Below are 14,596 nucleotides of genomic sequence, written 5' to 3' on the forward strand. Positions count from 1 at the left end.
ATATTTTGCATCCTACTCATTTCAGTAACTCAGACAAATATTACTTGATAGAATCAGGATTACATGAAGATCTTATGAAATGTAAAGAAAAACATTTCTCAACTAAAACACAACTGGCTCATAAGAGGTCTTTAATATTCTGCTTAATACTAATGTTCTGGTTTATTTAAAATTGACTTTTACCTTTTGCTGAGTTGTTTGTGTATCTTCTCCAGTGAGAAGTCTTACCAGCACACAACAGTTGGGATGCAGCCTCACAAGCAATGCTGTGCTCAGAACCTACTGCTGTGGGTAGACCTGCTACGAAACTAGCTGAATTTTTGCCCCTAACTATTGTGAGTAGCTCTGCTATTAATTTAACAGAATTTTGTACCTAGAAAAATGTCCACTCCAGTAAAAACAGAAAGCCTAGCCCTTCAGATATTAAGTGTCTGAAAGATTAGAACACGTTGGTAAAATATGGTGTCTCATGCATCAGACAATAAACACGCAGGAGACCCATCATGACTTTCCCCAGAAGTTATCTTCTGCTCAATCAAATTGCCTGAAATGTATCTAAGAAGCTGTAAAACATGATTACCCAACGGTGGGATTTGGATATAAATCTATATTGCTGTCTTGAAATTCAAACACAAACGTAAAATCAATAGTTGGAAAATAAGCATGAGTATCATACCTGGCTCTTATTGGGAAGTTCTGAGCTATGTCTTTCATTACCTTTAAGGCATCATAAACAGGAGTAGACATAATTCGAGCAGCTGCTTGAAAACTAAGATCTAGATTAAAAAAACAAAACAAACACTGGAAATACCTCTTAAAATCAATATTGTCTACAAGCAGAAAAACTGTTCCATATAMACTCTCATTCTTAGATATGTTTTGTTTCAATTATACATTAGCGTATATGAAGTATAACTTTGGAAAGAGACCCATTGTGTTTATACACCAATATAAYGAAGCAGAGTTAAACAGAATGAGGTACCAACTCAGAAAGAAAARATACCTACCCTGTAGCTCCCACACCTTCAGAGGCTCCATGTTGTTAGTGGTTTCAATTAGATGTTTTCTGAACTCTTTCAGATTATTTTTCAGATTGGGATGCATTTGTCTACACCAAAACATGCAAAAAAACAGGGACAAAATCAATGATATCCATCAGAGTCTGCTTACCCACAGTATTGATTACAGTTAAAATTGTACCTTTATRGTAACAAACATGAATTAAAATTTCAATTGTCTTCTTGAAAGATGAAGATTTGGGGTGCACAGAGAGACCATAATAGTATCCCAGGAAGGACTAAGCACTTGCTGTTTTCACGCAGGAGTTCTGTTGTTTTCTGGCCTGTGTGAGACYCTTTTTTAAATTTAAATTTTATTTATTTTTGTTTATTTTGATGCAATAAATGAATCGAAAGCCTCAATAATATTAACACATGCTATAGATAGCTGTATAGTTAGTGAAATATAGCACCATATGCAGTTAGTTACATATTAACTGTCACTATAAAGTTATAACGATCCAGTTGCATTGTGGTTTTACTGCCACTACAAGCCAAGGTTTGCAGGGAGAGAGAAGATCTTTATTATTGCTGATAAAATCAAGCTACTGATCACACAAATCACTACTCAGACATAAAGGAGCGTGTGATGCCCAAAAGCTTGTCTATTTTTTTCCAAAACAYGACTTGGGTTTTGAGCACAAAGACTTCAGCCTGTGACAAGACACTCTCCACCTGGAAACATTCTCCATTAGATTTCTGAAGACTCTTCTACTGAAGATTTAGAGTAAGAAGCAAAAATCGTTTTAAATCCAGACATCTAAAGCACTGAGACTTTTATTTCTGTGATATATTTCATTACAGGTATTGGAAAGTCTCATGAGGCCTCCCTCTCCCCCTTTCATTTGATAGCTGTTGGATGATATTAACAGTTGCCCTTTACAGAAAAAGAAAATAAATCACCGCTGGAGAAAAGAGCTGTTGCTTTTGTGATTAAAATGCAGTCCAGTCTGCTGGAAGTTTGGCTGAAATGGGAGTCCTGGTTCATATTCTCATGTGTGGATCTGTTACAGTGGGAGGGAGGCTGTGCTGCTGACTGCAGCCWCGAAGGGAATGCGGCAGCAGCACATGGGGGGCAGCCTGTGCTCTCCACAGGGTTGCAACTGGATGGAATCATCCACCACTTGGACCAACACACTGCAACTGAGAGGTGCAAGAGCTCCCGCCAGGCCACAGATTCATGAACTCCAAAATATGACGACATTTCTTTCAAGAAACATCCTTTAACCCTTAGACATGAAGGACTCTGCTTCTTAAAAACACCCTGGGGGGCTGCAATACCTGGTTTGGGATTTGTTAGGCTGTGATGTGCATTTTGAAAACGAACATTTTGATTCTCATCAGCTGAAAACAAGAGATGTAACAGCTGTTTGCTGTAGAATATCATATTTTCATATTCATATCTAAATTTTTGGGTAACTTTTAACTCCAGAATCAGTTTATTGTATAGATTCCAAAAGAATTAGAACTCTAAAAGCAATAAACAGGAAAGCTCAGAATAAGCTTTTTGCCATCTTTTTGCTCGCAAGGCACATACACACATGGGCAACCCTGAACTTTAACCTATGGCAAACCAAATTATTGCCAAATATCACTTTTTATATAAAATGATTTTTATTTTTTGTTTCAGGCACAAAACTTTTATGTCAACTCACCTCAATCTGCCAAAGAGAAATCCTTGGACATCACTTTCCTCCTCCTCCTCCTCATTTTCCACTTCTGAAGTGTCATTTGCTCCTGAATAYGCAACATACAGATAATAATATAAAGCAAGCAAATTAGTAATGTATTATGTTCTTACAAATTACAAAATAATCCAAAAGTTGTCATGTCTGGCTGTAATTTCTATTAGATTTAGATATGTCCATTCATATTTTGGCACCAGAATGAATCACTTTACAGAAATTACATTCAAATCAATTTTGCAYGGAATTCATCTAATGTACACATTTCCAATGGAAATGAAAATATTTTAAATAGTCCCTCAAAACTGTCCTTTCTCAGTTTGAGCAAACACTAACGTATAATGTTTATCGAGTGAGTAACACCAGATTTAGGCTGACTTTAAAAAACAGGCTGATTTTACACCTCTTGAATCCCCAGCCAGCACTTGATGCGATCTGTTTCTCACCCTTAAAATGAACTTGTTGTGGCTCAGCAGCACTAGCCGCACSAAAACCAACACGAGGGTTATCTGTAACTTACTATAAGCCTTGTGAATCTTCTTGGAAAGTAATTACTCTCTGTCAGACCGCTGCAGCTACTACCTTCTGCAGCGTATGTCTCATTTCAGGACATCATAACAGAGAGTGGTACCAAATTCTATACCCCAGTACATCGGTTCCAGAGAAGAACGTGCAAGTATAGAAACACACACAAAAATAATGTGCAGATACTGCGCTAATTAATATATTAGAGATGCCAACTGACACAAAGTAATTGAAGAAGTAAGGTTAGACACGCACGATCCTATATCTATCGAAAAAAGAAGGGATTATTTTGAAGTACAGCTACAGATAATAATTAAGTAATGAACTAAATCTTCAGCACAGCTGTTCACAGATGCTCCCATGCATTTTCATGTGTTAGCTCTTCATGTTTTTTAACAACGTGTATAAAATGTAGTTAAGTATGACCTTCAAAACATGACTGGTTTTATAAGGGAAAATGATAACAGGCTTTTAGTATCCAATGAGATATCAAAAATAAATAAAAACATACCTTTAACCTGTGTGTCATCTACTGCTTTATATTCTGTGCTCTTTATGGCAAGTTCTACACCATAGCCAGATAAATACATTTTTCTGGATTTTGGTTTCTGCTTGATGACATTATTGTAACAAAAGAAAAAAATGTAAATTAGAAAACTGCATTTAAAGAAGATTAACAATATCTAATATATTAAGTTTAGATGTTATGAGAGCTTTAATTAAACTGATTTTTCAACTTATGAATCAAAGTACAAAATACTCTATCAAATGAAATACATAGGAAGAGTCACATAAGTCACAGTGCTATTACACCATTAAATCATCAAACCATTAAGAATGTGTGTGACAAAAAAAAGCCATTCTGAAGATGGTACGGAAATCATGTTGAAACAGTAGGCCCTTCACATAATATTAAAAGAAGGACTTGAATAGGCAGAGCTGGTAGTACCCTATGCAATTAATGATGCCTTATAATTCCCACTTTCACATCTTTTTCATTTCCTTGTAACTTCGTCAGAGTGCAGCATTTCAGGAGGAAATTCTCTATTTTTGAAAAGCCTTAAGGTTTCTTTGAGGAACATTAAGAAAATGTATTAAAATTTCACTGCTAAAAACACCTCAAGTCTTTAAAAAGGAGCACAAGTGTTGCCAGTTTTTGCCTGGAAGTTTGACATTCAGCAGGGTAACAAGTGCTTGGGGCAGACTTGAGAACACACCCAAAATTGCCCAAAACGTACATGAATCTCCATTCCAAAACGCAGCTTGCACACGCACAGCAGCAATTTCTTGGAAGCCTTTCAGGTTTGAGCTGGCTATTTCTCAGACGCTCTGTGTACTGAGACTCCTGGAGTCTGAGATGGAAACCCAGCAGAGCTGGGGGTTTCTCTATGGGTCTGCCCAGCCCATCGGGGCGCAGAGCGACCAGGGCCTCTTCTGAGCAAGCTCAAGGGTCTAGCAAAGACCAAGGGACAGCAGCAGGACTATCCCTCTTCTGCTCTCCATGCTCCCTCTTCTGGCATTTAGTGAACAGAGAAGAGAACAAAACCCTTTGGGAACCACAGGAATGAAATGGAGGTTGTGAGGAAGGAGGGAAAAAAGGGAAGAGCATTTAAAGAGGGAGAATGCAGGGAAGAAGACAGCAAGCATTTTGGGAGACCGTGACAAATGGTAGTAACAGCAGCAGTAAAAACATGGAGACAGCTAAAGGGAAGAAAATAAAAGTGCAGAAAGACGGGTAGGATGATGACACCCCTACAGAATCCAGGATTTCCCTGGAATGCCGGCTCCACGTGACACACGGCAGCAGCAGCAGGAGGTGGCTGCATCCGCACGTGCCGTCCTGGTGGCCCCACTTGCAGTATCTTAAAATCTGCTACAACACATGAAACTTCTCAGCTTCAAAGTTTGTATTAGGTCATTCAAATCATCTAAAAGTTTTAAAATTAGAATATGTATTATATGTGATTTAGACAAACGCATTAATAGTAAGAAAAGATACAATACTAGCAAGTCACTGAAGCAATGTCAATTAGAATTGCCTACCTGTACATAATGACGGAGAACATAAACAATTTCCTCCTTTTGTGCCTTTTCAGATAAAATCTTGTGGAATTTAGCAAAGTCTTTTGTACCCATTTCTGCATAAAGAAGCACCACTGGACCATTCTCTTTGAGAGTTGGGAATATGTGGTCTCCCTTAAAAAGATAAGGCCTGGGTCTGGATTTAAAAACAAATTATTGTGATAGATATTCAGAAATGAAGTAAAAACAGCAACAGTTTTCTATTTCATATTGAAAAGTTATCAAAGATGCAGATGTTGAAAGTGTATAAGTTGTGTTATAATTCCCACAAAATTGTCATGATTGTTCACAAAAGATCATGCAACATCGATTGTTAAAGTCTAGTAAACTCAAAAATCAGCCCATACTATAAACGATTTTAATATATTTTATCAAATCACAACAAAAAGAGCCAAATCAAAAGCATGGAGCCTTGAGATTTTGTGCAACAGTCTGTTACGATTAAAACCTTTTGACTATGATGCATTATGACCAGAGTGCAGAGCAATCAGTGAAAAACAGAGCAGCAGAGCAGTATTCACTGAAGTTTGACAAAGCTGCCAACACACATGAAAACTAATCCGATTTTGCTTCTCCACCACCGTCAAGCTCTGTTAATTTAGCTAATTTTTGCTAATTTTGATTGCCACTTATCCTCTTCATTCAAACTCATGCCTGTAGAAAAGCTGTGCTTGCTACGCCTGCAATAAATCCTTAGATAATGGCAAACATGTTTGGAATAAAACTCTGGGAAAGAGAAAAAAACAGCAGACAACATGGATGAAGTGTCACTTGTCAATAAGGACATTTCTTTTTCAAGATGGCCTTTGCACAGTTGCACTTGAAGAGCAGTAACCTCCCCTCAAGCCTCTCCAGGACAAGCTGAGCCATTCATTCTAACCCGGCACCCACTGCAGAAATGTGCATACAGCAGCTAGATGCTTGTTGAAAAACCACATGGGAAAGCTGTGAGCAGAACTCCATAATCCACAGTTTCTGCCATGCAAGTCTTAAGAGCATCTTCACTATAAAATCACAGAATAATTTAGATTGGAAGAGAACTTTGGAGGTAGCTGCTCCACAAAACGGGGCCATGTTAGATAAGGATGCTCAGGGCCTGAACATCATCATCCTAGGTAAGTTTAAGAGGAATGCAGAGACCATATGTGCAAGAAAGACAGGCCATGAGGACAGGCCTGGTTTGAAAATGCTTTGGTGCCTGCAACCATGCGCCAAGGAAAGCCCAGGCAAGCTCGTATAGGAAGCGCGCTCTAAGTTAAACTTGACTACCCCATACAAAAATAAATAAATAAAACTCAAAATAATGCATTTGGTTAGGGGAGGAAAGCAGTATGATTTTAATTTCTTATTTGATTCACCATTGATGAATTCTCATAACAGTGTTTAAAGTATATCAAAAATAATAATTCTTTTAACATAAATTTTAAAGCTGGAGAAAGTTAAATAAAAAAATGAAGAGAGCTTGGTAAAACTAAGCATGGAGAAATTAAAAATATTTTTTCTCTTAAAATAGTTCACTATACCTACCGCTTAATGGCCTTCTTCAGAAGCTTTTTTATTTCATTGGTTTTACAGGTGTGTTTCTCATGGATCACCACAAATGCACTGCAGCCTTCTGGTGCAGGTTCATCAGCTGCAATCTAGTATTTCAACAATTACACTCAGTCAGGCTGCTCTGATTGCAACTTAAACACACATTCCTTTGATTAAAATAACTCCACAGCTGCCACTGAGGTGTGTTTCTAATTAAACCTACTCAAAAATGGGTATATATGGAAAAAAAAGTAAAGGAAAAGATTAAAAGATTGTGACCTTACAAGCTTTAGTGAGCTGCAGCCTATCAAATGCATAGCCCAGGAAATGCAAGTCCATTAATATTTTGTAGACAAGGCTAAGAAATCTCATCCACAAGCTGAAATCACAAAATGCCCTACAAGAAACTTTTAATTACTATTTGCAATCACATACAAAGATGTGGCTACCCAATAAATCCAATAAATATTTCACATTCCTTTTTGATTCTTCCTCCGCATTGTTTTTCTTGGGCTCTTTTAGAGCCCTGTTGAGCTATTCCCAAATAAGGATTTCACTGTGATGCCTCATCTCTTTTTCTTAAACACGGCAATGATTCTGTACTCACAAGCAGGAGGAGGATAATGAACAGATTTGATTCCGAGGTGGGCATATTCCACCAGAAAACACTTGCAAAAACCCAAAAGCTGATTCTCAGAGYGTAAGGCCTCGCTCAAAACCAGATTTCCCTCTTCCCCTTGAAAGCTGCACTGCTGAGAGGAAGCGCAGCTTTAGGCCAAGAGCCCAGCCCAGTTATGTCCTCCCGCTTCGTCATCCGCAGCAGAGCAGATTTTTGACYACTTTATCTTCCAGCTTCTGCAATGTTAGAATGATGTGAATGAATGACGGGAACTCCACTAAATAACAAACTAATTGCTTTGAAACTGCGGGAAATTTTCTGCTTCAGAAATGTCTGTGTTCCCATAAAGTTATTTAAAAAAAAAAATTAAAAATCTGAACTTTAAGATGGAAGGATTGCAAAAAGTACCTAACCTGAAAATACAGCTATCCATGCAATTAAATAATGAAAATTACTTACCCTGAAACCAAAATTCAACATAAAATCACATACCAAATACATAATATACACACCTGTTGAAACATCTGAACAGTTGGAGAATACGCTCTTATGGAAAGTGCAAACTTCAATAGGTTGACCTGCAAATTGGATAAAAATTGTCCTGCTTTCTTCAAAATTAAATTGTAGTAAGAATGCTCTGAATCTGTTAATAAAAAAAAAAAAGATAAACTTCTAGTATATAGCCACAGATGATTTCTATGCTACATAATAAGGAAATATGTTAGTTTTGGTATGCAGTCTGAAGGTTTTGAATAGTGCCAATAGTTTCCTTTACTACTACATATAAAAGCCTAATGCCAATGTAACACAAAAGCACAAAACCTTTCAACTATAGAAAAAAWAAAGGACTCAGGATAACAACACTTCGCTGCAGACTCGAATGTACTTTATTCATTACTTTTTATTTTTCTAGCAGATGTTAGTCTTTTATCACAAAATCTGATTTTTATTTCTTTTTATGATYTCTTCACATTTAGTCTCGAGACACTCCAGCCAAGCCGCTTCTGTAAAAATATTCTAATGGCAACACCCCTCGAKCTAGTCTTGTAGATCCTATTTCTCACCTAAAGGTGCACGCTAAACACGAGCATGAGAAGCAATTAATACATGACATGGTTCCCCACAGCCACATAAAACCTTCTCAAGGCCAAAGTAAGGACCCCAAGTGAGAAGGGAAGGTGGATGGTGCCTGGGAACGATAGAGGTGATTGGGAAGAACTTTGGTTGGAAGTAACCTCCATTGTTTTTCTTCCAGTGGAATAAACCAGAGGCTGTTTTCACACTTTATCTCACACTTAYACTGCACRCATCAGGCCAAACGATTTCCTCCTTACCTTGTTTCCTTTCCGAGTATTGCAGGAAACTGTCACACCTTTTGCTCCTCTTCACTTCAGCAAGTAACTTTTTCTCTAGGAATATCTTCCTAGTATTGCGGTATGGAAACTAGTTTTCTGAACTACCTTTTCTCCTTCTGTTTGCCTTATCACTGGCACTTCTTTTGATGTACAATTAACATAATTGAGAACTTCCTCTCCTCTCTTGTTCCTTCCTATCACCTTTTCTTGTTCTTAAAATCTCTACGGTCTCCTTTCTGCCTTTTCCTCCTTCTTAAAATGCATTATTTACTATAGCTGAGTCTCCTGTAAGTCACCAGAAAAAAATAAAAATAAATGCTAAGATTACAAAAGGGCACAATCTACATCTCCAGGAAGCYGCCCTCCTGTAAATTGTATGCATTCATCACTGTCTTACACTGAATTCTCAGGACAAAAAACAGTTCTTTGTTTTCTACGGCTACCCAAAGCTCTGGCRTGATTGATACTTGGCTTCACAGGTTTCAGGCAGTGAATGTCAAAAATCCATAAATAGCAAATACTTCCAGAGTGAAATGTCTTCCCACTTTATTTTCCTATATTCTTCACATTAACTCCACCAAAATTAAAATTCCATTTGAAATTTTGTATCTCTCAACTCAGCTGCAAATAACTCTCTCATGGACACAATGAAGAGTTTCAAAACATGTAATTCTGAATATACTATCTTAATAAAACATTTTCACAAGTCTCTACATTTTTTGGCTTACATATTCCTACTGTGCTTTCAGTGCTGCCTATAAAAGAGGTGGACTTTTTTATCTGGAGAATGACTAATGCAATGATGATTTAAYAGGTAAAGTAAAAAATTAAAGAGTATTTTTAATGTGGTTTCAAAATAACTGCGCCACACCTTGACAAGGCTACATTTTCAGATCATTTCTACTACTACAACCTACACTATTAGTTTTGGCTTCATTCAGACTGACTCCTCTTCAAAGCTTCAGCAAGAGGAACTGAACCACATCCAATGGCAAATGATGCAGCTCCCCCAAGGGCACTGTGCAGGTTTGGTACACGCAGAACCACAGGGAATTGCTGGAGCAGCACAGCACCGTGGCAGTGGTTCCTTGACACCCGCTGGCTGCTTTCTCACCCGCCGGGCACGTTTGCGCAAGGCACTTGACGCCAAAGGGCAAAATAATGACATACTTTTGGGATGTTGCATGGAATGAAAGACAAACAGCTGTTTCTGTTCAYAAAATGCTGCATGCTGGCATATTATTACCAAAGTCATTAATAAAGTTGATTAATAAGTAAATGAGAGACCACGTAGCTCCAAATTTCAGAYGTCTAAATACACAGATGCAAAAGCAAGCTATAAGAATTCATARACTTCCATTTTAACCTACAAATTACAGTAAAATAGGCAGCAGAACCTGAGAAGCTGTTTAGGTGACACTTCRGAAGATACCTAAATTTGTGAGATGAGCAGATGAACTGCCTAGGCTCCTGTGGCTGAGCTGAGCAGGCTTCCATCAACTCCACACCTGAAATAGCTGGCTAGGTAGGCCCATATTTAAGCATCTACATTTAGGGTCTGCAATCCAGAGCTGTAGCTCGTATCACAGGTGTATTAAAAAAAAAAAAAAAAAAAAAAAAAAAAAAAAAAAAAAAAAAAAAAAAAGATGAAAAGACCAGAACAGTCACAAAAGGAAAATGATTTATTGCAGCTTCTCAAAAGCTACTCCAGTAAACACATGCAGCACAAAGTGAATCTGAGTATGTGCAGATGCCCTGTAGAAAAACTCAAACACCAAAGCCCAAGAGGTACAGAGAGTAAACTCTGCTGCCTTCTGCCCAAAAAATAAATCTGTTCAATGATCTATGACACAAATAGTGTACAAAAAACGTAAGACTCACATTTTGCAGCCCAAGACTCTGTTGCACTATATTAAATCAGGAAACAATGGCTCAAACAACCCCTGCTCAAACAGTCAAAGCCCCAAGATACATAAGAAAGAGCAGTATAGACAAAATGATTTATTTTATTACATGCTTATCATAAAAACTTCTCAAGCTTTCTATGCATGATAAGCTTATCATGCTTATCATAGATTTAAGAGTTTTGCAAGCATTGCATTTTTCTCTAACATTGATATTTGCATAATAAAAATATATATAACCTAGCTGTGGGTAATCCTTAGCCTACACAGTATGTGCTGAGTAGTCTTCTAAATCTACAGTAAATAATTCGCATGACTGTTGTTTATAAGTTATACAATGTGTTACTTTTTTGATTTTTAACCAGAGAAAATAGCTTCCCTACGAATACTGAACTGCTGGAGTGACACAGCTACCAAGAGGTGTGTAGCAGCTCAGACACAAGCTGAAAGTGGTTCTTTGGGAGCCATGTGGCAGTCCCTGCCTTGGACTGCTACACGTTAGAGGACAGCGATATAGAGGAATGCACACGACCTACCAAGGCTGAATAGGCCAAGAGCTTTTGGCCTATTGCTGGGCCCATTTGGGAAAAGCCAGGCTCCACAAAAGAGCTCCCCTCATCCTTCTCCAGGCAGAAAAAAAMCAAAATTCTCAGCCTTTGAAGACCCCTTCCCTGGACTTGCTTGCTACTCTCTTGCCCATTCAGCCTAGCAGGTGGTTGCCCTTCATTACCTTCTGGCGTGTCTGGCACTTGGGTTCCCAGCATCCTGCTGCTGACCAGGCTGCCCAAAGCTGTTTCTCCAGAACCACCTGCTAGCGGGTCCATGTCCAGCACACACTGCTGTAGAGGCTATTCTGGTCCATGTGCTCGAGCCTCCAGGTACCTCTGAACTTCCTCACGTTTGCCAGCCCCCCTCTCTCTCATCTGCCAAGGTCTCTCAGATGGCAGTCCCACCTCAGCATCTCAACTTGTCCCTTGAGTCTTTCAAGGTTTTGTCAAGGGTGCAACCTCACCAACATTTAAGACATCAATAAATAAATAAAATCAAGTAACACTGGCCACAGTACTGACCCCTGACAAATGCTGCCAGGAGCCAGTCACTGGGAAGCTCTGGGGCCTGTTTCTGGTTTGCACATTCTCACTGTTTCACATGGAGGGGCTGTGAACCCCATTCTCTGTGGCTGTGTCTGCGCTCTCTYGTTTAAGCTTATGATCTCAGCCTATTCCCAGGTTTCATTAGCTTGTTAGTTTTACATATTTATATACTGTTTCCCATATTTTGTATCATGCTATTAAGCCTGAAAAGTGTACTATCATCAACTACATTACACGCACACACATTCYTATTTATTTATTCAATCTTAGGTAACTAACCTCACTTAACATTTACTGGTTTGTTTTGCYGAGAATCTTCCCCAAAGTGCTGTTAATGGAAGATAAATCACATCTTCCACTGCCTCTTCCCCTGGTTCCAAAGCTGCCTTGTACATACATGCTGCATGCATGTTAGYAGCTGAACACATCCCTATCTATAACCCTTGCAAAGTTTAGCACCAACAAAATAGGATCCCAACAGTTAACATTTGACTTCAAGTATCTTCTAGTGAAAGGTCATTTTGAAAACACTTCCCTTGCTCATACCTAAGGAATGGTGCTGTTCTGCAGGGAAAAACAAATGAAACCACCTTACCTTGTTTTGAACTTCTTTTTCTACCTGGACCTATTTGTTAGGTCAACAGATGGCCAAATTTCAAAGTTGTTCAAGACCCTAGCAGGCCTGCAAAATCTTTTTATTATAACTTCAGTTAGCTGCTAAAATATTTTCTAGGGTGACCCTTTGAATTTCATGTTTGCTACATTTTATTTTTCTTTCCAAACTTTCTTTTCAAACTTCTACCATGTTTCAGTATTTTGTTGTCTAATYATGCAGGTTTCATCTCCATCTTTCTGATGGAGATAAATGCTTATTCTTAGACATTAGCACTGCTGCTAAAAACAGTCTTTTTATTACTTAGACATATGAAATCAGTTTTTTTTTTCTTTTTAATTCTACTTCTCATTTTTCTTTAGGTGGCATTCTCATTTTCATGCCATTCCTTTTAGCTATTTGTGGTAATTTTCTTGGATTCTCCCATCTACAAACATTCCTCTGCAGAAAACATCAAGCCTGCATGTTGCATAAACTCCTGCTGAGTCACGAGAGGAGGGAGGCAGGGAGCTCTAATCTTCACACTGCTGCTGCATCCTGTAACAGCAGCTCAGCCCATTAATTCCATGCTATTGCTCCCATCTATAGAGAGAAACCCCACAAGGAGCTTTGTGAAAGGCAAGATGCAGTGAGCAGTAGAGGAACAGTTAGGCTTTCCCCAACTGCAAYAAACTAACGCGTGAGCTTAGCTTTAAAAGGAAAGTAATATCCCGTACAAGAGAATAGATTAAAACTAGCATGCTTTTATTAACTTACCTCTTTGCTTATAAATTGTTAATTCCCGTACAGTTTCCAAGAACTGCCAAAACTTCTCATTACCATCTTCTGCAATAAATTCACTGTTTAAGAAATAAAAATGAATTGTCCATATATTGACTTTGTTCAAGTGTGTGTCACAATAAAAATCCTCAATTGTTTAAAACAAAACAGCAAAAACCAAGTATTCAATTATCATCTAACATCTTTGCAGAATAATACACTGAATCCTGGTATAAATATAAGTTGGTTAAATGAAAAGAAGTTTAGAATATTACTAGTTTGAACTCGGCAGTCAGAGCTGTAAAGCCAGTGGAATACTCTCTGAAAGTCAAATAAACACAAGCATGTTGTTCGCTTTATTTTTTCACATATATAYGAATATACAGTTATCTATAAAACCAATTAAGTACAGATTTAGCAACTAATACACAATAAGAACACAGAATTCATCAGGATATACTTTTTAATTAAATTACAGAATTCCATAAATGACAGTGAGTGCTTAGAGAAACTGTGGAGAAGTCCTAAYCTGCAGAATACTTTCAAAGGCAGTTTAATCATTACCAACACTAAACAAGCAGGGAGGCAGCTTTTGCTTTATTTTAAATGCTGTTTTCCTTTCARCTCAGCGGTAGCACACTTCCACTTTGTTGTTACTAACGCAGCCGTCTCCCCATCTGCCAAGAACTACTTGCTAGCCTGCCTGCCCTGTTCCCTAACCTTTACTTTGAAAGCTTTCCAGTCCTCTGATTACAGAAGCTTTAAATTCTCCCATTCAGGGCAGTTCTGTGTACAGCAACAAAGAGTCAAAAATGGCATACTGGAAAGCACCTTTGSTATACATTTTATGATGAAAAGTGAACAGCGAAGTGAATAGTCTAATTTTAAAGACGTGTTTCACCACTAGAGCTACACACCAGACYGATTCCTTTATAGATTAGTGTAGTATCAGGCGAGAGGAAGAGACACAGCCACCGGTACCGGGTAGGCTTGGCGCAGTCCGGCAGTCCCCAGCCTAACCCGCAAAACGGCTCAGCAGGACAAACAAATACAAAGTAATTTAAGAGGTGCACTGCAAACGCGSCACAGCCACCATACCATAGGCGACTTTATAAAGAAAGAGAAGTAAATACAGACATACAGCGGCATGGCTAAGGGGCACCGAGAGGACACGCACTGAGGAGCRGGGTCGCCGCCCCCTCCTCCTGCCCCTCACAGGGGTGGCCCCGTGTCTCCGGTTACCAGGCAGGGCTGGGGGAGGCCGCCGCTCTCCTCCCCTCCCCTCCCCTCCCCGGCCTAACGGCCGCGCGGCCCTCGGCGGCGCTCGGGGGAGAGGCTGCACGCACGCACCTCGCCTCCAGCAGCAGCG

At 38.9% G+C, this 14,596-nt stretch overlaps 1 protein-coding gene across 1 annotated transcript in view; it reads right to left on the reverse strand.

Moving 5' to 3' along the window:
* The window catches only part of UGGT2 (UDP-glucose glycoprotein glucosyltransferase 2), a 64,367-nt gene extending 51,076 nt beyond the window's left edge, over nucleotides 1–13,291 (reverse strand). Inside the window, exons 1-8 of the mRNA XM_026040473.1 lie at nucleotides 13,225–13,291; nucleotides 8,015–8,145; nucleotides 6,878–6,990; nucleotides 5,312–5,486; nucleotides 3,780–3,876; nucleotides 2,714–2,795; nucleotides 1,008–1,108; nucleotides 677–776 (exon numbers count right to left, since the gene is read on the reverse strand). Coding sequence (XP_025896258.1) covers nucleotides 677–776; nucleotides 1,008–1,108; nucleotides 2,714–2,795; nucleotides 3,780–3,876; nucleotides 5,312–5,486; nucleotides 6,878–6,990; nucleotides 8,015–8,026 — 680 coding nt within the window. The 5' untranslated portion in view covers nucleotides 8,027–8,145; nucleotides 13,225–13,291. The remainder of the gene's footprint in view (nucleotides 1–676; nucleotides 777–1,007; nucleotides 1,109–2,713; nucleotides 2,796–3,779; nucleotides 3,877–5,311; nucleotides 5,487–6,877; nucleotides 6,991–8,014; nucleotides 8,146–13,224) is intronic.
* Nucleotides 13,292–14,596: the final 1,305 nt, after the last annotated feature.

Source organism: Nothoprocta perdicaria, unplaced genomic scaffold (assembly GCF_003342845.1).
Source record: "Nothoprocta perdicaria isolate Ctin4 unplaced genomic scaffold, notPer1 scaffold_259, whole genome shotgun sequence".
In the NCBI taxonomy this organism is placed as follows: domain Eukaryota; kingdom Metazoa; phylum Chordata; class Aves; order Tinamiformes; family Tinamidae; genus Nothoprocta; species Nothoprocta perdicaria.